The sequence below is a fragment of the Phocoena sinus genome, chromosome 1 (genome assembly GCF_008692025.1).
Source record: "Phocoena sinus isolate mPhoSin1 chromosome 1, mPhoSin1.pri, whole genome shotgun sequence".
Classification (NCBI taxonomy): Eukaryota; Metazoa; Chordata; class Mammalia; order Artiodactyla; family Phocoenidae; genus Phocoena; species Phocoena sinus.
Genome location: NC_045763.1, coordinates 148031349 through 148055189, shown reverse-complemented (window position 1 = coordinate 148055189; position 23841 = coordinate 148031349). Strand labels below are relative to the sequence as shown.

Below are 23841 nucleotides of genomic sequence, written 5' to 3'. Positions count from 1 at the left end.
AGGTTTTGGAGTTTAAAGCAATGAGTTAGAGACCATGATGGAGTAGTGTTATGACTGAGTTATGTCCCCCCCAAATTCAGATATTGAGGTCCTATAACCTGCAGTATCTCAGAATGTGATTGTGCAATACTGTGGACTTGATTCCTAGTCCCAACTCAGCCTAGCGACATAGCCGGCAAAGGCCCAGGAAGGCAGCAAGGCCCAGATCCTGACTCAGGCAGCCTCTGTCTCAGTCACTGCTTGTGGCCACTCTTCCCTCCACTTAGGGGAAGGGAAGGGCTATCTCATCAGCACAGCCAGTCTATTACTGCTGCTGAGCTCACCGGACAAGCCAAATCTTCCATCTGGCTGAGGGCTGGGCTCCCGAGACCAAGCAAACAGTCCACTGCAGGTGTGTGTGATGGAGGAAGACCACCAGGGGAGTGTCATTTGAGGGGAGCCAAAAGCCCAATGGCATACAAGTATGAGTGCACACACGGACATTCACTTTTCCAGTAGCTGAAATTACCCTAACTAAGGTGATTTCTTAGTGATCTTCTTTGGAAGACACATTTTTTTTTCTTCTGCGCTGTGTGGCTTGTGAGGATCTTAGTTCCCTGACCAGGGATTGAACCCCAGGGCCACATCATTGAAAGCTCTAAGTCCTAACCACTGGACTGCCAGGGAATTCCCTGGAAGACACATATTTTAGAATCAGAAAATTTGACCTGGGAGGGCCCTTCAAATCCTCTAGTCTCGAGATGAAACTGGCTTAGAGATATTTGTTTGACCCACACGTTTTTTGGTTTTTTTAATTTTTTTTATTTTTTGCCTACATTGGGTCTTCGTTGCTGCACGTGGGCTTTCTCTAGTTGTGGCAAGCAGGGGCTACTCTTCATTGCGGTGTATGTGCTCCTCATTGCGGTGGCTTCTCTTGTCGCAGAGCACAGGCTCTAGGCACATGGGCTTCAGTAGTTGCAGCACACGGGCTCAGTAGTTGCATCATGCGGGCTCAGTTGTTGTGGTTCACAGGCTTAGTGGCTCCGCGGCATGTGGGATCTTCCCAGACCAGGGCTCGAACCCGTGTCCCCTGCATTGGCAGGAGGATTCTCAACCACTGTGCCACCGGGGAAGTCCCCCACACAGTTTTTTAAACATTGGTAGATTTCACATTAAACATCCAGATCCTTAGCGTCTCTTGAAGAGTCAAATGCTCTGGACAGCCTAGGTCAGCATTTCCAACAGGCAACAGCTGCCCATTTAGAGAGAGTCTACAGGTAGCAGTCAGGACAACCCCATCATATCGGATTCACTCATTTACTTTAATCTCCCGATTCTGTAGGCATATGAGTTTGCAACCTCTAGTCCAAATATCCATTTTTTAAAGGTGAGAAAACTGAGGCCCAGGGAGGTCAAGTGATTTGCTTAAGGTCACATAGCAAATTAGCCACAAAGCCAAGACTAGAACCCAAGCAAGCCCAGAGCTCTTCCCGCTTGGACCCTGTCCAGCACCCCAGCCAGACTCCATTCTGACTGTGCTGCACTGGTCGTTAAGTTTTTTTTTTAAAGTTGCCCATGCATCTAGACACTGTCGATACTATGGTGAACAACTCTTGTATCACTCTACTGAAGAATCAACTCTTGTATCACTCTACTGAAGAATCAATGAAAGGGAATAAAGCCGGAGGAATTAAGGTGGACATCAGGAGGAAATTTCTGGCTCTTCAAATTATGAGAGCTGGCAATAGGCCACCCTGAAGTCTCCTTTGCTTGAGACATACCTCCTCTGCTTGGTCTGAGGAAGAAGAACACCTGGTGAGTCCCTGCAAGGGCTCTAGAGGAATCAGTTCTTCTGTGTTCTCAAAAGAGCTCTCACGGGATTCAGACGTCCCCAGTATGGCTTGAGCCTGCAGTGTTCCCAGCATTTTGCCCTCTGTCCCTGCTCAGGTGAGGCATTACTGAGTCACTTGTGAGCCTGAGTTTCAGGCAGTGAGATGTACGTTTGAGCACAGAGGCCGTGATTCACAACTACAGGGAATCAGGGAATTTCCCTCTCTGGCTCCCAGGCAACTCTTACCTGGTGAGGAGGGGTCTTTTTCACCACCCTGTGGCTTTAGCCTCTGCAGTATCAAACATATGACAGTAAAGCCCAAATCCCAAAGCCCAAATGTGACCCAAATCCCACCCTCTTCTTGGCAGAGTAGAGGACATGGCAACTGGAACCTTTCCCAATGGCTCGGTATAGTGGAGAGTAATCAGTGACAACAAATAATCTCAGAGACTGGGCTGCACGTCAGTGGAGCTGCTGAAGAAGGGGTATTAGGGACTTCAAGCTAAACAATTCAATTCTGTGCTCTCTCAGAGGAACTCAGACCCCAGCCAGCCTCTGGAAGGCAATTCTGGAACCTATCAGGTCTACCCCCAGTCCTTTCTGTGCCCTGGTTTATCTCTGGCTCCATCAGGTGTTTCAAGGTACTGGGGCCACAGGTGGGCCTAACGCATTGCCTGAACAACAACCTAAGTTGTAGTGCACATTGGTGTTACCCCTTCCTCTGTCCCCTTACCCTCCATAGACTGCATCCCAGAATGCAATCCAAATCCTAGAATCACTGAGATTTCTGCAACGGAAGCTGCGGCAGAAATCCATAAATGAATCTCACTTTCCAACCCAGACAATGAAACAGACTTTGGCTTGGGACTTTAGGAGAATTCTCCACTAAGGTGTTCAGAATTATTTGTTTCTGACTCTCTTCTTATCCTCGGACCAAGCTGAGCACTGGTACGTGTTCTCAGAGAAGCAGCTTTCTTTATTCCAAACTTGGATCTGTATAAGAGGAGGAGGAGGAAAAAGAAGGCTCAGTAACTCCCTTGGAAGTACGTTGCCCACCTGGGGCCCTCCCTCCAAACCTCTTCCCTTCAGCACCAATCTAACAGTCCACTTCCATCTCCCCTGGCAAAGAAAGTTGTCACTGGACCTGCAGATAAAAGAGCCAAACAAGAAGTTACAAGTACCATGAACGTGAGGGTTCATAGTCCTGATTTCAAATATGTTTCCCTGTTGGGACAGAGCAGTGTCTTGACTTTGGTCAGCACCAAACTACCTATCCTGTGATTATCTATGGCTATGACATGAGATCGTGGATATGAAAGCTCTCTGAAATTAGACAAGCGCTGTGTGGATGGGAGGGCTTCTCACTGCTATTATCTGCTTTTTGTTTCCTCCTGTAAATCATTCTCTCCAGGCCTCAGTCAAGTCCTTGAGGGCAGCAAGGCACAGGCCAGACAGGAACTCCTGTAAGTCAGGAGCTCCTGGCACAGGGCTAGGGGCAGGGTGATCTCCATGAGCAGCGGAGAATGTGTTGACTTCAGAAAAATGAGTTACCTGGGGATACAGGATCATTGGGGGTCAGTGAGATGAAAAACTGGACTTCTGTTCAATAAGACTGATTGACCAAATGTGTTCTATCTTGTCTCCCTCCCCAGGCCATTCCAGTAAAATGACAATGAAGGAATAAAAAAAAAAGATTTTGACCCACAAGGTTAAGAGAGGACAAAAGCACAGGCGGGGAGATAAGATGGATGAAAGATTTCAACAGAAAATATTAGGAGATGAAATATTATGTTAACAAAAATAAGGAGTGGGGAGGGCTGATATTTTGATTATAAAGGTTTCAGTACTATTTAATTTTTAAAGCAGATATATATAAAATTTAAGAAAAATATTATTATCAGTATTTTTTTTTAAAGAAAGAAGAAAGAGCACCTGCGACTCAGGAGAGACCTGGGTGTCAGATCTTTCTTTGGTACTTGGTGACAAGCAGAGCTTGTCACCGTCACTGTCTGAGCCTGAGCCCCTTTATCTGAAGGAGTTGAACAAATCCCACAATCACCTTCCAGTTCTAACAATTCCTAGTTCTACAAGTAAATTATAGAGGCAGCACTGACGTCCTCAGAAAAACAACCTGTGCTTTGGAATTAGTCAAAAGTTGTCTCAGATTTCCCCTCTTTCAATTCCTAGCTGTGTGAGCTGGCTGGGCCTCAGTTTACTCAACTCATGCATGAGGATACTGCCTATTTCTCAGGACTGACAAAAGGATTAAATGAAATAAGTAAAGCAACAAATAAGTAAAGCAGCAAAGGTATGTTTTCTCCACTGCTGCACCTCCCATATTTAGGCAAGGATCCGGCATAGTTCTGGGCACCAGGCATTGGTTTAATTAAAACCCGAAGAATTCAGAAATGGGTTACTCTTATATTTATTCTTGGGGCAGGGAGAATATGAAGCACCTCATTTCTGTTGATTGTATTAGGGGCAAGGTCCAAGTGTGGATATCAGAGCCTAGTATAATTCCTTTGAGGAGAGGTAGCTAACTAAAGGGCAGACAAGGGAGGGCATGAATGAGAGGTTCTTTGACCAAGTACCCTCCACCCCTCCACCCCTCCACTGTGGGAACTTTCTCTTAACAGTGTCCACATACACAGCCTCAACCTAGATTAGCCTCCTATTCCATTACCTATAGTTCTGCAGAAAAGGTAAAGATGGTGTCCACAGGGATTTCCTCTGTCTTGAGTGGCTCTGGACTGGCACACTGATTTTCCACACTATGGGCTGCCTTCTACACTAATTTCTCCACATCACTTAAAACTTTGGTTGTATAGCATTCAAACAGGTCATTCGATCTGGATGCTGCTCCTAGACACCTACAGCTCGACCCCCCTCCTCAGTTACCACAGTCTGAATCCCAATTTGTCTGAGTTGAACTGAGGTCTACAAGGTGACTAAATGCCATGGAGGGTTAGCCCAATCCAGGAAGAAAGGGAAGATGTACATACAGATATAAGAGTTCAGTGTTGATCTCGTGTAACCCCTGACCACAAGCACATCCGAGTCAAGGTCATAAAGGATTTATATCTTTTCTAAGACAGACCCAAACCAGAGCCCTGGGTCCATCCCCCATGAGACACAAGCATCATTCCTTCATTCACCCTTCAGTAAATATTTATTCAGCGGCTCTTATATGCCAGACAAAATCCCTACCCTCATGAAACTTACTGCCTCCTATTGTTTTCTTTTATTCCTACTGAAGCCCTCTGTTTAAACTTTCACATGTGTATCCTTCTACTATTGTGGCCCCATCCTATCCCCTACCCTAATCTATCCTGAGCCCCTTTGTGAGCTCTGATCGGTTTACTCTTCTGGTCAAAAACATTCTGTGATTTTCCAATGTTTATTGAATCAAGAAACTTGATTCACTCATCCAACAAATGTTTATTGTGTGTCTACTATGTGTCAGGCTCTGTTCTAGGTGCTGGGGATATAGCAGTGAGCAAGAGAAACAGATAAAAACTTCTGCTCTCATAGTGCTTATATTCTAGTGGGGGAGACAGACAATAACCAAGATGAACATGTACGATAAGTAAAGCGTGTTAGTTGGTGATAAGTTCTAAGAACAATAAGGCAACAGGAAGGTCAGGAAGTGGAGGGGGTGAGGGAGAAGTAAAATTTTAGATAGACTAACCAGCAAGAAGAAGACATCTAAGTAAAGATCTAAGAAAATGAAGGAGGGAACCCTGGGGATAGCAGAGGGAATATGGGTCCAGAAAGAGAGGATGGCAAGTGCAAAGGTCCTGAGGTAAGAGCACACTTTAAAGGATGAGCAGGGAGGTCAGAATGAGGCCCACTGTCTGGCAGAGTGAGGAGAGAGGGGAGACGGTTGGCATGTGAGATCTGAGATCTAATAGCTGCAGGTTTTACTCTGATAGAGATAGGGGGGCACTAGGGGTTTTGAGCAGAAAAGTGACGTGGAGTGACTTGTTTTGCAGGATCACTCTGGCTGCTGTGTTTAAAATAAAGAGAAAAGAGAAAATGGCCAAGCAGGGAGATGAGTTGGAAGGCCCCTTGCTGGCCCTCTTCTGTTGGTCCAATCACACCTCTTACTATTCTGCTACCCTGTAGCCCTAACAGACTCTTCTTCCCTGAACACACTTTGTGGCTGCTGACCTATCATCCTTGATGAAGTGGCCTCCACTTCGAATAATAATAACAACTGGAATAACAGCTGCTACTTATCCAGCATCAATAATTCCATTCAATTTTTTAAAAAGTATTGTCTAATTTCACTTACAGACATTATCTCATTTAATGTTTATATTTTGTCCCCACGTATTGGGAAAGCTGAGGCTTTTTACAAGTTGCCACCAATTCGAAGGTCCCTGGGCCCAACCATAAGATAAAGAACAATTGATTCCCCTTTGGTCTCAAGTGGACCATTTGCATCTTTGAGGGTCTCCAGACCATGTGACCCTCTAGGCATTTCCTCACAGGAAGCCTGCACAAAGGGAGAGGGAGATGTTTAAGACGACCCTTACATGTCAACGTTAATTATCTGGATAGAAAAACAGAAGCAAAGGACATTTAAGGCAAAGAAAATAGCACTGCACAGGTTCAGAGGTACCACATGGGATGGTCAGGAAACTGCAGGTTACTGGTGTGTAGCATTTATAGGGATGCATTAGGCAGGAAACAGATCTGGAAGGCCTTGAATGGAATGTCATATCAAAGAGCTGACTTTCTCCTATTTACAGTGAGGGAACTTTGAAGGGTTTTAGGTAAACAAACAAGTAAACAAAAATGTTTAAGCTTGAACAAGGTAAGAGTGTCCGGGAATGTTGAGGACTGTGTCTACTTGGAAAGCCTGCGTTCCTTTTAAAGGAAGCAGCCAGGGTTCTGGCTGATGGTTGCTGTACAGAAAGACAGGCCCAGTTTTGCCACTGGGAAATCTAGATTTTTATATAAAATCTTCCAATTTTTTATATGTCTGCAACAAGTTTTTTTTTTTTTAAATTTTGATTACGTATAAAGTTTTAATTGTATATAAAACCCCGCATAGCAGCCGCCCTCTGGGGGCTTCTGCCTGGAGTATAAGTGAGCTCCAGGAGGGCAGGGACTTTGTCTTATTTCCACTGTGTTCTCAGCGCTTGCCACAGAGCCCGGCACACAGTAGGTGTTCATACATGTTTGCTAAATGTATACGTATGTGTTAGTTACTAGTATTCGTATTGTACGCTTGAGGAAACTGAGGCTCATGGAGGATAATAGATGACACGGGAAGTGGCCACACTCAGGTTCAAGTTCAAATCTCTGAACTTGGAAATAGACAAAATGTCTTGCAAGAAAGATGGATTAAGATAGTCTAAGAGGGGCTTCCCTGGTGGCGCAGTGGTTGAGAATCTGCCTGCCAATGCAGGGGACACGGGTTCGAGCCCTGGTCTGGGAAGATCCCACATGCCGCAGAGCAACTGGACCTGTGAGCCACAATTACTGAGCCTGCGCGTCTGGAGCCTGTGCTCCGCAGCAAGAGAGGCCGCGACAGTGAGAGGCCAGCGCACCGCGATGAAGAGTGGCCCTCGCTTGCCACAACTAGAGAAAGCCCTCACACAGAAACGAAGACCCAACACAGCCATAAATAAATAAATAAATAAATAAAAAAAAAAAAAAAAAAAAAAGATAGTCTAAGAGTAGAAGAGTAGAAACAGCTCTTCGTCAGACCCTTACACCACCCCCCATCCCCTATCCAGGATGTGGGGACAGCTCAGATGTCCTGTGTGTGGCTCCACTTGATTTTAACCCCCCTGGGAAACTTCTGATCCCGTTCTCTGGGACTGTTTTCCCTCTCTTATCTTATTCAGACCTAGGAATCAGAGATGAGGCAGCCCACTCACCACCTGTCCCTCCCCAGCACAGTGACATCTGTAAAACGTTGAGTTGCTAGCAGTAGCAGTTTCTTCTGGGTATTTCAAATCCAAACAAGGACCCACCAGATCTTGCTGGCCAGGATCCTGGATGACTAAATCCCTAGGGGTACCAGGTAGCTACAAGGCTTTCTCTGATCTAGTTCACTCTTTTACAAACATTATTAGCGGAGTTGCTCATGGCTGCTGCATACGTAGAAATGAAAGGAGGTGGGCTGTACAGCAGAAACTAACACAACGTTGTGAAGCAACTATACTCCAATAAAAAGTAATTTAAAAAAAGAAAGAAATGAAAGGAGGTGGGAAAACAATAGAGCCAGTGAAGGGGGATTTGGGGAAATAGAATATCAGTGTTTGAGGCTTCTAAAATCAGAGTCAGGATTTCTGCTAAGATCTACTCAGTTGACATAAAATCAATCCTACCTTCCTTTCCCTCTTTCTTCCTCTCTTCCTCCCTTCATCAAATCAGACAGTAGTTTAGTCAGTCAAGAAACATTTGTTGTTCAGTGTTCAGCAGACTCCCATAATTGGCAGGTGATGATTTTAATGATGCCCGTGAACTGTGTCACATTTTATTCATATATTCATACACTTTCAATTTATTAAGAAGGGATAAGGAGAGAAGGAAACACTAGCGTGTTTTGCCAACTATTACAATTCGCAGGGGAAAGCTGTTGTTGTTCCTCTATACAATTCTGAGAGTAATTTACCAAGTTCTGGACTCTTTCCAGAATCTTGTATTTGAAGGCACAGTCACGGCTCAGTGCTCTGCTTTCTGAACCAGAACCCCATGCACTGCATTGCTGGCCAGTCAGTTCATCTTGCACACATTCATTTTCCTTAAATGGATTTATTTTCAAGTCCATCGGGGGATTTTTCTTAAATTTAATCTTTAAAAGAGTCTTATCCAAGGTAAATGGATAAATTACCAGCTGGTAAATGGCGAGTAGGAAGCTGGCCAGGCCCGATCTGCCTGGCTCTGTGTCCTTTGCATTAGGTCATGGAGGGGAACCCAAGCTTTGGAATGTTAATCTTGCCCACGGGCCTGAAGTAATATCCCAGGATGTGAATGTGCATGGCCATCTATCTGTCTGTCCTGGGGGCGTGAAGAAGGCAAGACGCTCTGTCCTTGACCCTGACTGACTGAACCCAGGGGCTGGATCTGGAGGTTTAGGGGCCTGGGAACCTCTCTCTAAGTGCTTCAATGTCTGCAGGCCCCAGGAGTTTCGCTGTTTCATAGCAGGCATGGCCACCTCCCAGTTGCTATTCTGTGCTGTGGCAAGTGCCAGCTTGTCTTCCCTTCCCGCCCAGCCTGGGAAACCGGAGGCATTTCTAGCTCAGGCCCGGACCCGTCCTGGTGGCCTGGATTCCACCGCCTAGGCAGAAAGCTCATCTCAGCCCACGGACCATTTCTCCCTGGGTTTTGTCACAGAGGGATTTCTATTCCAGCAGTTCAGGGCGATGGGGGTGGGTGGGTGGCCACAGGCTTCTTCTCTCTTAAGCTACAGAGTGGTGGGGTGGATATCAGTGTGTAGAGAAGGAAAGAGGGGAGGGAAGGGAAGCTTGAGACATTCCATCCCTGAGGTTGTTTCATCCCCAAATCCAAGGCAAATAAGGGAGTTGGGAAGGCTGGACTGTCTTCCTAGCAGCCCAGTCCTGAGTCCCTGAAAGGAGGACTTTCTCACATTCCTACAGGAGGGTGGGAAAGAGGCTGGGTCTGGGCAGGTCTGGAGAGCACCTGTTCCCTGTGGCTTTGGGGGAACACGCCCCGACTTGCTGAGCTCTCAGGTAGGAGTCTCTGGGTAGGAAGCCCAGCCTCTGATTGCGCAGGGGCTGTGTGTGTGTGTGTGTGTGTGTGTGTGTGCGTGTGCATGTGTGTGTGCGACAAATAATTGTTTAGTGCATCCATGCGCTTTTTGCTTAAATGAAATTCAAATTTAACTGAACTTATCTGGCAACCCCAATATAGGAGGCAGGACTCCGTTGAACTGGACTGAGGCTGACACTCCATCCCCCTGTCTCTCCAATTTCAGGGAGGCAAGGGCCAGTTTCTGGACACATAACCCTGCTTCGACCTGCTCCCCACCCTGAAGCAAGAGAATTCCTTGGGCATTGCCTGTCCCACACAGCTAGGGCCCCTCGGACTTCAGACTTCAGTTCTGAAACTCCAGAGACTTTCATGTCAACCGGTAATGCTCCATCCTGGAGTCCCTTTGAAGATGAAAAGCTCTCCTGAGAACTGAAGCGCTCTGTTATTGTAATTAACATAATTAACAGCACTTTTGCTCATAGCCCTGTAGGAAACTGGGGGACTTTGCTTTTTGTAAGAAATACCTACCTCACTCTCCCAGGAGATGGCCAACCTCTTCTAATCCAATACAAGGGTAGATGTCCCTGCCAGCCCCAGTCCCTGCTCCCACCTACCCCGACTTAGCCTTGTCTTTTTACCCGTTCAGATGGTTTTTCACTACAACAAGGCACCCGGCTCTCCAGGCACAGTAGCCACCCTCTCCTGGGAGATGTCTGTGCCTTCTTGATGAATGGTAAAGCCTGGAGTAAAGCCTTTCGGGAAATGGTAAAAAGCCTTTCATCCGGTCTGCCCTAGCTCTGGAACGGACAGAAGGGGTGCCAGCTGCCGCCATCTCACTTCTCAACCCAAATGCCCTGACCACTAGGAGCAAGCTCTTCCTTAATGCCAGGAATCAGGTTGTTGCTGTGTAGAGTGGCCATGTGGGAGGTATACAGCATTTCCCTCTGAAGGTAGCTGGTCACACAGTGGTAACCAGGGCAGCTAAAGGTCATGCCCAGAGGCCTTGTCCAGAGTCTGTTGTCTTCATTATTTATTTCTAGGGGTGCATCCTTCTGCTTTCCCCAAGGAGGTGATCAACTCTCGCACAGGAAGAGCCAGAGCATTCCATTCCCTAAAGGTGTAGCATAGAGGAGATACTCAGCATTACTAATTGGGTTGTGAAAAATTGATGTTTGTGATAGACCAAAGAAGCATGTCTGCCTCTCTCTGGATTCCCAGGGCTCTTAGCAGCTCTCTCTGGGTTTCCTGACATACCTGCTGTATGATTTTTATCTGGCCTGTTATGTGATTGTAAAAACTTACAGAAGTGTTCTATGTTGTTACTATTGGCAGTGCAAGGCCTCTGCCCAAACTGGCTGAAGGTTCAAGAATTTTAGACAGTTGACTCTGACGACGGCTAGAGGTTATAAAATTTCCCTGTCACCCCAAATCTGTCTTCAACATCTTGGTATTGTCCTACCCTAGACTCTCTTAGGAAATCACAAGAAGGAAAATTAGAGTCCTGGACCTCAGTTAGAATGTGCTCTCAGGTCTTTATAGCCTGTTCCTCTCCCCACAACAGACACACACACACACACACACACACACACGCTCATCTGCGAGTGGCAGAGTCAACTCCTCCCCACCTTCCTATTTCATTCAGTTTAATTTAATAGGAACTTATACTTAGACAGCAAACGACGCTCAATAACAATAATGGCTCATGTTGAGCTTCGTAGATCTAGTCTCTTTGAGATTCAGAGTCACCAGAACATGTCAGATGAACTAGAGGGGCCCTGACAAGGCTCAATGACAGACAGCTGTGACAAGGCCACTGAAATGACCTTCACCGTAAGACAGTAGTGACCTAGGGCCTGGAGCCCATTATAGGGGTGAGTTGGCTCTGGGAACGGCATGAGGCTGATGCTGAAGCCTCCTTCCAACCCACCTGCCTTGACACTATGGGTGTGCCAAGGGAAATGGCCATGCACTCATCAAGTGAAGAACTCGGACCCTAAAGAGCTATACCACTGGGAGCTAGTGGCATGCCTGAGACTGAGTATAACAAATTGGGGGGAGCTGGGGGAGGGCACAGGGAGGGCTGGGGAGAATGTCTGCTCTTGCCCCCTGGAGCACAGCCAGGCTTCAGCAGTGACTGCTGATGAATGTCACCAGGACTGACCCTTTGGACTGGGTCAGCATCATTGAGAGACTTGGCCAAACCAGAGGGAAGGCTGAACTCCTTGCTAATCTACTCATGGAGAAACTTGGTGTCTTAGTCCATTTGGGCTGCTATAACAAAATACCATAGACTGGGTGGCTTATAAACAACAGATATTTATTTCTCACAGTTATGGAGGCTGGGAAGTCCAAGAAGATTTGGTGCCTGGTGAAGACCAACTTCTAAGTTCTCAGAAGGCCATCTTCTTGCTGTGTCCTCCCACGGTGGAAGAGACGAGGTTGCGCTCTGGAGTCCTTTTCATAAGGGCACTAATCCCATTCATGAGGGCTCCACCCTCAGGACCGAATCACTTTCCAGAGGCCCCAGCTCCTGCTACCATCACATTGGGGGTTAGGATTTCGACATATGAATTTGGCAATGGGGCGCGGGGACACAAATATTCAGTCCGTTGTACTCAGTGTCGTTGGGATTCCTACTTTAAAAGAGACTTGGTCCCTTTAGTTAAAGGCTGAAGTACAGGGACAACTTTGAAGAGCAGTTATTCTTCAAATAATATATACCCATCGTAGGAAATAAACCTTAACTATCTTTTCTAACAGAAAAGGCTAGTGTTTTCTTCATTTTTGAATCAGGGCTACACAATTGTCTAATTTTATTTTCTTTTAATGATTCTTCATGGTCTTTTTGTTTTGGGAAGCACAAACACTGGTTCCTGGGTATATTCCTGGCTGGTTGAAGAGAATGTCCTCCTTGGATCCCAGCTGACAATGCTCAACACTTACCCATGCTGCCCTCATCTCTTTTCCTGCCTTGTCCCAGATACATTCACTGTCATCCACCCCAGCCATCAAAGAGACCATAGTGCAGTTACTTTAGGATTGGAGGACACAATGATCCAAACATTCATCTGGCTCCAAAATCCCCTCTTCAGGCAGAGCTGGAGGAGCTCTAAGTCTGCAGAATGAAGGTAGTCCGCCTTCAACACTGACTTACAAGCAGCTTTGCAATCTGCCTTTGTGGAATTTTCAGTGCAAGAATTTATGGTAAACTCATGAAGGACATCTTTAGCTGCAAACTTTATTTCTAAAATTTTTAGTTCTAGTCAGAATAAATGCACAGAGAGGAAAACAAGGAGAAATAAAAACCACAAGAAGATGCTAGAAATCTTCTTCATGAGAAATGTACGGTTGTTCAATATGGGAAAGGCTGACATTCTTGGGGCTTCACTATCTGAATAAGAAAAGCTGCCTCCAAAATGGAAGGTAAATCGTCGCCCAAGGAAAAAGATTAATATCACTGAAGCCTCCCACACCAGATGTAACAGGCTGGGCAGTTAAGCCTGTGATGGGAGAACCACACCGGGGAGTGATTTGCTAACAGTCAAAAGTGGGAGAACATAGCAGCTGCTGTCAATTTGGGCTAAGAGGCAATTATAGATTCAATTTCATTCAAGATGGTAATTCTTAACTTCATTTTTTTAAATGTAGGACCGTAGTCTATATCCTGAGGATTTTCCCCCCCCACTTCTTTTCTCCTAAAGAAAAGCATTCTCATAAACTGTCATGTAGGTTAACTGGTGGTGCTCAGAAGAGTCATGAATTTTACGGGCAAAATGGCATGTAAAAGGTGAATGAGAAAAAAAAAAGCATCACATTTAAGTCAGGTCAACGCAGCCTGGATTAATCACTCCTCCGCTGTTCTCTCGGTGCATGGCTCATACTTTCATTCAAGAAGTTATCATGCTGTGATGTCATGGACAATCATCAGCTTCTAGGACTCCTCCTTCCCTCAGGACTCTGAGTTCCCTGAGGCCAGGGCCTCTGTCTTATTCTTTCTCATAAACTCCCTTGCCACTCCATATATGCCCAGTGTACATTAATGCGCTATCAGTGATTACTGAACAAATACCCTCCAGGTCCTATACTAGTTCCAGTGGCATATATGAAGTGTAAACCCATTTTGTACTTACTGTGATGGAGATTTGAACCCAGATCCAACTGAGTCCAATACCCTCGGTCTTAAGCCCTTTGTTAACCTGCCTTTCCTGAGACAGATTGATCAGTAAATGGGAGACGATATCAGCTTTCCTGCTCCCCAAATGGCTGCTGCTTCTCCATCACCTTGCTGGTTCTTCCTCATCCCCCCACCCAGCCCCTGAAATTTACAAGGCCCCAGGGTTCAGTTCTCAGGCTCCTTCTCTGTATTTACATGTCATGATCTCATTCAGTCTCATTTATAGGCTGACCACTGCCATTTGGGCATCCTGGACTCTCCCCTGAATCCCAGATGTGCATGCATATTTGACTACCTCCTGGACCCCTTCACTTAGATGTCTAACAGCAACCTCAAATTTAATGTGTGATTTGAATGATCTTGACATTCTTTTTTTTTGATATACCAAAGTAATAAATGCTGTTTATGACTTCTTTAAGTTTACATAGTGCTCCAACATATTAGTACCCTCTGAGCTTCAAAAAACCAAATACATTTACAGGAGTATTATCAGTCACCAAAATGACAGGGAAGGAAACTTTACCTTGCGAGAATGCACAGATGTTCTCATTAAGGCAGTATTGACCCAGACGATCATTTAGTATCTGTCAAGATGGATATAAGCATCTCTGAGCTCCAGGAACAGAGGAAGAACAGAAGCAGTTAACAGCAGTGGGGAGCACGGCCCATTAGCTTGGCCCCTACGATCCCCTCATGTTGTATCCACGCCCCACACAGGAACTAGCATGGATGGCGTGGATTTCACAAAGTGAATTCACTACAGTCTCCACTGAGGATAATTCTATCAGGAGAGACTTGAAATACTAGTTTCAAGAAATGTTGAGAAGTGGGAGGAAGCCTTTGGTAAAAACATGAAAAAGTCTCCAAAGTCTTTTGGAAGTGGGCAGCATCAGTAGCGAACCAGCTGCTCCAGGAAGGCGTCGGAAAGGAAGATTTAATGTCCTTGTCACCCATACAGACATCACCGTGATTTCGCTAAAGTCCAAATCGGTTCACATAACCCCCTTGCTTGAAATCCTTTAAGGGCTCCTCACCTTACATGGGATTGGGCCTCAATGCCCCAGCAAGGCACGCAAGGCCTTTAGTGGGCTGAATCCTCACCTGTCCGTCTCTCCAACCTCTCTACTCCCACCCACCCACCTCAGCAACAGGGACCACAGACAGTTCTCCAAACACATCTTTCCACCTTGCTCATGCTACTCCCACTCCCTGGAACCTTCTTTCCCAGGAAACCCTAACTCAGTGCCTCCTCTGTGCAACTCCCCATGACCTTTCCTCTCTCTTCCACAGCAAGAGGAGCTCCTTTATCTTCTGGGTTCCTAAAACCCTTTGTAGACACCCTTCTAATCTAGCCCATGACAACGTAATTATTTGTTAATTGCTTTGTTTCCCCAAAGGTCTTCAAGGGGAAAGCCTGAGGTCTGAGCTTTTTAAATCCTTAATGCCTAACATTATGACAGGAACATGGTAACTGTTTAGAAAATGTTTGATGAATGAATGAAAGTTTGCCTGCTAAGCCTCTGCCAGGAAAATGTGAAAAACAGGATGTAGTTACACCAACATTCCACTAGAGGGAGGGATGTAAAACTTTATCCCCTCTCTCTAGTGTAGCATTTTTGCCTTGTTCTCAGTCAGATGAATATAATCTGATAAAATATTTCAGTTTTAGGCTAGGCCTAATATAAAACAACCTCTGATAAGCTTGAGGAAACGTAATTATTACAGGTCACTCTATGCCAGGCTCTGGGTGTGACAATGGGCAGTTCTTCTGGGTACAGATGAATAGAAAGGGTAGGCACTATATATAACACTGTTTTACATTTTCAAGTTATGTAGAGTGCATTGAAATGCATTACAAAACTTTTCTCTTTTCAGACATAATCTCGTTATCTAAAACATGCTCCACCTAGAAAGCTCATTGCTCCTTACACAATAAACGCTGTGGAATCCGATGACTACCCAGCTTTCTAATTTCCTGTTGCCCTATATCCTTCATATCCTGTCTTGAACACACACACATGCTGTCCATGAAGTCAGCTGAAACAACTCATACAGCCTAAAATCTAGATTAATCTCAAGTTCTATACCGATGTTCAATGAACGTGACAGACTGACAAACGCTCAAAGGCAGCAGATGACCCTCCCCCCCAGCCCCCAACCCCCAGCAGCCCCAAAATCCCGACCGAGCTGCTTCCTTAGCACCCAGCATCTATCAGTTTAGCATTTATCACTGTGTATCGTAATAGTCTGCATACTTATCCATACCTGGATGAGGCTGAGAGCTCCTTGAAGAGGCCAGAATGGATCTTATTCTTTCCCCCAGCCTCAGCTGCTAGCACAGCACCTGGCACATGGTGTTTAGTACATTTTTTTTAATGAATAAACAAGCTCATTTCATTATACAGGTAGCAAGAGACTGATTTCTGCCAGCAGTCTCAGGAAGAGGCTGGATGGCTTTTGGGGTGTATACAGACATGTGTGCACACATGTGGTGGAGGAGACTGATTTGAGGCATCTAGGAGGAGACAAATGTGTGGGTGCACACACACCTTCCCCAGAATCTTCCCAAATCAGTAGCTAAGGTGTCGGAGCTTTCATAATTAGAGAGTCATACCTTTGGATTATTTATGGCTCCCTGTCAACATATCTTGAACACATGTGCCCTTGTTATCACTTATACTATCACATAAATTTCAAAACTCAAACTTCCCCAGCATCTGATCTGTATCCTCAAATTGTGCTCCTTCCCCACCTTCCCATTCCTACTCTGTTGAGAATCTCAGATAGACTCCTGTTTACTTTCTGTGGTTTGTATTAGGACATAGTTTGTCTTTTCAAATACATTACCATATGTCAAATAAGCTCTTTCAAATCATGTACACCATAATATTTGCAAGGGATTAAAACACATCAATTTGTATAATTCCATGAGTTCATAATGATACTAAAAATTAAAAAGAAAACTTGATTGGTCAACATTAGAAGATCTAGTGAATTGACTCTGTGTTGAAAATTAGTAAATGAAGGGAGAGAATCAAGCATTTCTTCTGCTTTTCCTATACAAACAGCACCACTGGGTAAGCAAAATTTAGGGGAAGGTAAAGCTTGCTTTCATAGAAATAGTCCAGCAAGTAAGTGAAGAAGAAATGATAGAATATCACCTCATGATAGAATTAGAATGTGACCTCTAATGAATTAACGAACTTGGACATTGACTACCAATGACTGGTAACATCACAAAATGAAAGGCAACCAGACGGTATATGCCTCCTGATGGAAGTATAAAATATTAGTTATAATGAAATCTGATCAAAGTTCTAAATCCCACAATGTATTCACGAGAAACACAGAGAACAGCAGAACATGTTCAACTAACAGTGTAAAAAAAAAAAAAAGACGACAATTATGAGACAATCAGAAATCTGAATACTGACTGGTTATATGATGATATTAAATAATTGTTATCACCTTTTTTTTTTAGGTGAAATAGTGCCATTGTAGCTATGTTAAAGAAAGAACCCTTATCTTTTAGATATTTAAAAATAAATATTTACAGATAAAATAATACAATGTCTGGGATTTGCTTCAAAAATAATACGGGGGCGGGAGTTAGGGGTAGTGGGTGGGCATATAAATGAAACAAGATGGCCTTGCATTGAAGCCGAGGGATGGGAACATGGGAGTGTGTTATACTGTTTTGTCTACTTTTGTATATACTTGAAATTTTCCAAAGAAAAAGTTTTTAATAAAGAAAAACTAACACTTTTCTGAATATTCTGACCATCTTGTCCTAAGGGACAGCCACCCCCCTCCCACCCCTTGAGATCGTTATCCTAGGGAGTCTCCCCGAATTGAAAATACCCAAGTAACATTAATTCATCAGCCTCTCTTTACAAACTAGTATAAAAGATTATTTCCTGGACTGTTTTTTACCCCTGAAAATACTGAGTCCCTGAGGGCAAAGGTCAAAGAAAACCCTGCAGGAGGGAAAAGGAAGGGCTGGGTGTGGGAAGAAGAAAGGGAAGAACAAATTTTGCCTTTATTACAATTTTCCCAGGGCCTTCACTAGTTGGCACACGCATCATCTTTGTGTGGGTTTTACTAAGAGAACTTTCACTGGAGGCATGAAAAGTATGTTTAAATTCCGAACTCTCAGGTTAAAATTTCACAAAGCATCCCCTTTTATGTTGTCAAAGGCTAATACAAATATTTTCAGAAGCGGGCTCAGTGAGACAATGATGAGACCAGTTGGGTGGAGCTAGGGCACAGTTCTGTCTGAACCTGGGAACAGTCTAGACCTGTCCATAGGACTACAATGACATGGAAACCAGGAGAGAGTAAAGAGTCACATCAAGCGCTCAAGAGTATAGCTTTTCAAAGCAGATCTCTGGAAGAACACCAAGAAACTGGTTGCCTCTGGGGAGGGAAGCTGGGGCACTTGGAATAGGGTGGGAGGAGAAAAAACATTGTATGACTTTATTGTCATAGCGCCTTAGTATGTATGATGACATTTGCAAACAGCCTTTTGTTGACATAAGTGACTGTACTTTTTATCTTGAAATTAGACCGAAGACAGATGTCTGTTTGTTTATGGGTTCTTGGCTGGGCCATCTGCTGGCACTACCTGCTGGTTGCATATTCTCTTGATACTCCCTCCCCTCGCCTCCCTACCCCACCCTAACCTCCCAGAATCTAACCACAAAAATAGGATTTTAATAGTTCTAGTGTGACTTCTATAGGTGTGACATGGTATTGGACAAAGCTCAAATTCTCTCACAGATGCTCCTCTCATAGCAGAGCCAGTGAACACTGTCTTTGATGGCTCCTATTTCACCTTAAATATTCAGGTGAATTCTGTGGTTTATGATTGACATTGTAAGTTACTATTAGAAAAAAAGTGTCTCTGTGTTTATCCTGTGGTTTTTAAGTATCCCTGCACACTCTGCCTGTCTCTATTCAGTCCAGTTGCACTGTTTTTTCCTCTTTGTTTAATGAGATTATTATTTACTTGCATTAAAATGTACCCATTTTAAAGGTACAGTTTGATTAATTTTGGTAATTGTATGCAAGGTGTAACCACCACCACGATCCAGATACAGAAAAGTTACTTACCCTTTAAAAGTTTTCCATCCCAATTTGCCCCAATTCAGTTTTGAAACACTTTACTCAGTTTTACTGCTTTCTCTAACATCGACTCTCCGGGTGATTTAGGAAAGGCACTTTACCTCTCCGGATGTGTTTTTGCTTTTATAACATGAAAAATGCCAGAAGAGATTTGTTACCAGAGGCCCTTGCAATACTTTCAGAAAATGAGGGGGTAGGGTAAGGGCGGGAATCTCAGCCTTGCGTCCCCATTCTTCACATAGCACACGCATGTGGCAGATCCTAGTGGGAAAAGCCTGTGGTCGCCTGTGGCTTCCATCTCCTCTCTTGCTAGTGTGTATGTAAGCTTTTGTAAGCATCAGCTTTCTCATCTCCAATATCAGGCTTATTAACAAGGCCTATTTGTTTACTGTCGTGAGGATGAACTGAGATGCGCCGGCAGCCTTAAATGTTAGTTGGTATTTGTATTATGGCATAATATAAAGGCACTGCATTCAACCATCTCGGTTACTACACGTTTATGCAGTCTGATTCTCACAGCCAAAACAGACGCACAAAGTACACTCACCCATTTACCCACCTGGGGAAGCCCGAAGCCTGCCTGCCGGCCTTCCTTACAGGACTCGGAGAAAAGCTGCGCACGCGTGCATGTGCTTCCAAAGAGCCTCGCTAGGGGGCGGAATGGGAAACAGGAAGTTCTAACGCCTGTCGTACAAGCGCGACGTAAAGCGGGTCTGCTTTATGGCACCCTACTTCCGCCGTAAAGCGCCGTCGGAAATCCCGCGTGAGTGGGTTGACGAGACTACTTCCAGGTGAAAAACGCGATTCTTGGAAGTTGGCTGACTTGACGTCTCCCCCATGGGCAAGCGCAGGAGCCGGAGCCAGAGCCAGCTGCTCAACTCCCTAACTAAAAAGCAGAAGAAGCATCTAAGGGATTTCGGCGAGGAGCATCCCTTCTATGACAGGTATGGAGAGGCAAGGCTGGGACCGGCGCTGCCGGCGTCCTTTCCCGGTGGCAGCCCGCGTGTCCCCGCGTTTGGTCCGCCGGTGCCCCGGGGATAGTGACAGGGCAGCTCCCGCCGCGTCCCACGCTGCCCCGGCGCCGGCCTAGCTCGCCCGGGAATCCTGGCGGCTTCCCGCCTGAGATGGGGTTCTTCACCGGTCTTTCTACCTTCTGTTTAGCCGGTAGCTTTATGCTAGACGGCACGCCTCCTGTGTGGCGACTGGGCAGAGATTTTATAAGCTTGTTTTCGTTTTATATGTTTTTAAAGAATTGCTTGGGGGCTTCCCTGGTGGCGCAGTGGTTAAGAATCCGCCTGCCAACGCAGGGGACAGGGGTTCGAGCCCTGGTCCGGGAAGATCCCACATGCCGCGGAGCAACTAAGCCCGTGCGCGCGCCACAACTATTGAGCCTGCGCTCTAGAGCCCGCGAGCCACAACTACTGAGCCAGGGTGCTGCAACTACTGATGCCCGCGAGCCTAGAGCCCCTGCTCCGCAACAAGAGAAGCCACTGCAATGAGAAGCCCGCGCACCGCAACAAAGAGTAACCCCCGCTCGCCACAACTAGAGAAAGCCCGGGCGCAGCAACGAAGACCCATAGCAGTCAAAAATAAATTAATTAAATAAGTTAAAAAAAAAAAAAAGAATTGCTTGGGACCCTCGACATCACCGATCTATTCAATGACAATGAGGAAACTAATGTTTGGGTAGTTGTGGGTTCCTCTATAAGTGTCCAGACTCTCAGTTATGATCTTAGCGCTCATCCCACCACTTTGAGCTGCTTTATCAACAGTTAGAAGGATAGTCTACTTAAGAAATTTGCTAGAAAAGGTGAACCCCGAGGGCTTTTATTTGCCAAAATTTCCCATCTTTTGGATGAGAGCCTGTTGCTGTGTGACTGTAGTATTTGTCATGTGGTCTTGTTAGACCTTTTCATTTGTCTATTATTATCTATTTGGCATATTGTTACAAAACCTGTCCAAATGCATATGGAGTTTTTACTTGACAATAGATATAATGTATTTATAACGGTATAGTCTGCCATGTTCATTTAAAGTTGTATCATTAGACTTTTCCTAATTGCTACATGCTAGTAGTTAAAGTTTAACATTACCTGTTTCTTCTCAGGGTTTCCAGAAAGGAAGCAAAACCACAGACTTGTCAACTGGTAATGCCTTATACCTTCTTTATGATAGTTGATTCTGGACTGTTACTTTTAAGATTATATATAGTAATAAAGTTTGGCTACATTTCCACTCTTTTTGATTTTAGATGTAAGCTATATTTTAGTAATATTGCTTAGTTTTAAGTGCAGATGTCTGTTAAAATGAACTGTCCTGAGAGATAAGCCTGTTAGAACCTGTTAAGGAAGCTTACCAGAGGGCTCTTGGTGAATCCTAAGAGGGAACGTCTTGTTTGCTTAACATAAAATAGGGTGCAAAATCATCAAAGGTCTTATTTCACTACCACAGACTCAAAAATAAACTACACTTTTTTGTTGTAAGTTTTCCTGTTGCTCCTTTAAAGGTGCCAAATGTCTGACACATAGGTTAGATCACCTTATAACCTAAAGCTCCATGTGTTTAGTTTGCTGTCTTTCCATGTGGAACATTAGCAGTTCAAAGAAGAGGAAGAGCTTCTAGAATCATAGCTAGATTAGCTGTTTTAAACAAATTTGGTGCTAGGTTTGGTTGAATAGATAGGATTGCATATTTGCAGAAAAGCTAGTGTTTATTTAGAAAAGTCTGAACTTGGTTCCACTGTGGGCCTGATAGACGTGGGGTAGCAACAAGAACAATATAATTTTTGTTTTTAAAATCCCCATTTTCCTTTTAGTCAGAGAGTTTAGATACTTCAAGTTCTGAAAGTGAAGCAGAGAGTGAACCAGAACAAGTTTCTGGTTACAACAGACTACTTGCCACATTAAAGGATGTTTCCAAGGAAGATGAGGAGGAGGAAGAGGAAGAAGACAGTGTTATAGATGAGACAGAAATGAATCTTGAAGATGGCGATAGTGACATCAGTGTGGAGGAAGAGACGGCAGTAACGTCTACTGACGTGCAGAAGAGTAAGTGTCTTTGATGTGGGTTTATCATCTTTGCAGGGACCACAGACAGATTGCCCCAGGGGCATGGTGCCTTGTACTGTATGAGCTGGGTGAAAGCACATGGATTCAAAGCAGAGATTCTTAACATTGTTGAGCTCTGTGATATCTTCAAGAATCTGATGAAAACACAGGACCCTCTGGCCATAAAAATGCAGAAATGACATTTTTGCTTATGATTTCCAGGATTTCATCAATCCTAGTTCAAATTCCCCTGATTGAGAGGAAAGGGAACATAATTCTGTTTTTGTAATGGTCTCAATTTATGAAAGACATTATTGTTCCTCCACTAGAGGAACCAAGTTTAATGGAAGATAGACATAAAATATACAAAACTTTTCAAGCATCAAATTTGAATGGAACCGATAAATAAAAGGTGTTAAAGAGATGCAAAGTGGTCACATGCTGCCAGGGTAAATGAGGGGAGGCTTCAGAGAAGAGCTGGGATTGAAAGCTTGAAGGAACTCTGTCTCAGACATCTAGGTGACTATTGTTTTTTATTATTATTATTAATTTATTTATTTTTGACTGCATTGGGTCTTTGTTGCAGTGTGCCAGCTTCTCACTGTGGTGGCTTCTCTTGTTGTGGAGCATGGGCTCTAGGCACGTGGGCTTCAGTAGTTGTGGCACGCGGGCTCAGTAGTTATGGCTCGCGGGCTCTAGAGCTCAGGCTCTGTAGTTGTGGCGCACGGGCTTAGTTGCTCCGCGGCATGTGGGATCTTCCCAGACTAGGGCTCGAACCCACGTCCCCTGCATTGGCAGGCGAATTCTTAACCACTGTGCCACCAGGGAAGTCCCCATAGGTGACTTTTAAATTTAACTTTAAAATCAACTTTATTGAGGTATGAATTACATTCAACAAGGTGTACCCATTTTAAGCATGTAATTTGATAAGTTTTGACAAATGTGTATATCTGTATTGTCACCGCCAAAGTCAAGATACAGAACACTTTCAATACCTACAAAAAGTTACTTCTTGTCCTTTTACAGTCAGTTTCCCAGGCCTGGCATCAGGCAACCACTGACATGCTTCCTTTCACTGTGTATTAGTGTTTCCTATTCTAGAAATTCATATGAATGGAAGCATACAGTAAGTACCCTTATGCGTGTGGCTTCTTTGGCTCCTCATGTTGTTGTGACTCATCTACATAGTTCATATTAGTAATTCATTTCTTTTTATTACTAGAATAGTAGTCCATTGTCTGAATATATCTGGGTAACTTTTTATATCCTATTATCTTAATGCCTATTTGCCTTACTGTATTTTTTTCTATACTTTAAGGTGTCACACACCATTCTTAGTATTTTAGTTTATCACTTGTACTCAGATAAAAAAATCGTTGCCTCAGACTTAGGGGTTTTTTGTTTAATTTTGTTGGTTTTCCAGTTTTCTTTCATGTTTTGGGTTTTTAAAATTGAAAAGTTTCATTTTTTTAATTATAAAAGTAATATATATTTACTGTAAAAATTTAAGAGGGTAATATAGTTAACATATATCTCCTCCACCCTGAGATGAACACCTTTAACATTTTATAGAACCTTCCAGACTACTTTTTTATGGATATATGAGTGAATACAAGTATATACATATATTTGTGTGTATGTGCATAATGGTCTCATACATTTCTGTAACTTACTTTTTTTCTTTTATAATATAACGTGTGTAACTGTGGGTTCACATTAGCTTAATCACATAGTATTCCATTGTAAATAATATGTGGTAATTTAATTAGTACCCCATCGATAGAAATGACGAAATCATTTTTTTATAGTTGTTATATCAACGCTGATTTGAACATCTTTACATGTACCGGGTCAGTAGTCAAGCTCAATTTTGAAACTTACGTCTTCTACCTGAATTTGCTTAAAAGTGAATGATAGCCTAAGGAATTAGATTTCATTTGTCAACAGAAGTGTAA

At 44.1% G+C, this 23841-nt stretch overlaps 1 protein-coding gene and 1 long non-coding RNA gene across 6 annotated transcripts in view; one reads left to right on the top strand and one right to left on the bottom strand.

Moving 5' to 3' along the window:
• Positions 1 to 11868: 11868 nt before the first annotated feature.
• Positions 11869 to 19455, bottom strand: LOC116749086. The gene is made up of 3 exons (XR_004348508.1): positions 19399 to 19455; positions 14239 to 14299; positions 11869 to 12074 (listed from the first exon to the last, which is right to left on the bottom strand). It is a non-coding gene; the product is annotated as an uncharacterized LOC116749086 (long non-coding RNA).
• Positions 19456 to 19580: 125 nt separating this feature from the next.
• The window catches only part of UTP25 (UTP25 small subunit processor component), a 49269-nt gene continuing 45008 nt past the window's right edge, over positions 19581 to 23841 (top strand). For 3 of the 5 annotated variants that reach the window (XR_004350980.1, XM_032639077.1, XM_032639062.1), the window contains exons 1-3: positions 19608 to 19783; positions 20947 to 20986; positions 21655 to 21886. Coding sequence is in view for 4 of the 5 variants with exons in the window: in XM_032639077.1 (XP_032494968.1) it covers positions 19677 to 19783; positions 20947 to 20986; positions 21655 to 21886 (379 nt within the window). In the remaining variant the exon portion in view is untranslated. Of the gene's footprint in view, positions 19784 to 20946; positions 20987 to 21654; positions 21887 to 23841 lie in introns of all 5 variants that reach the window. The other 2 variants (XM_032639054.1, XM_032639083.1) reach the window with 2 other exon arrangements.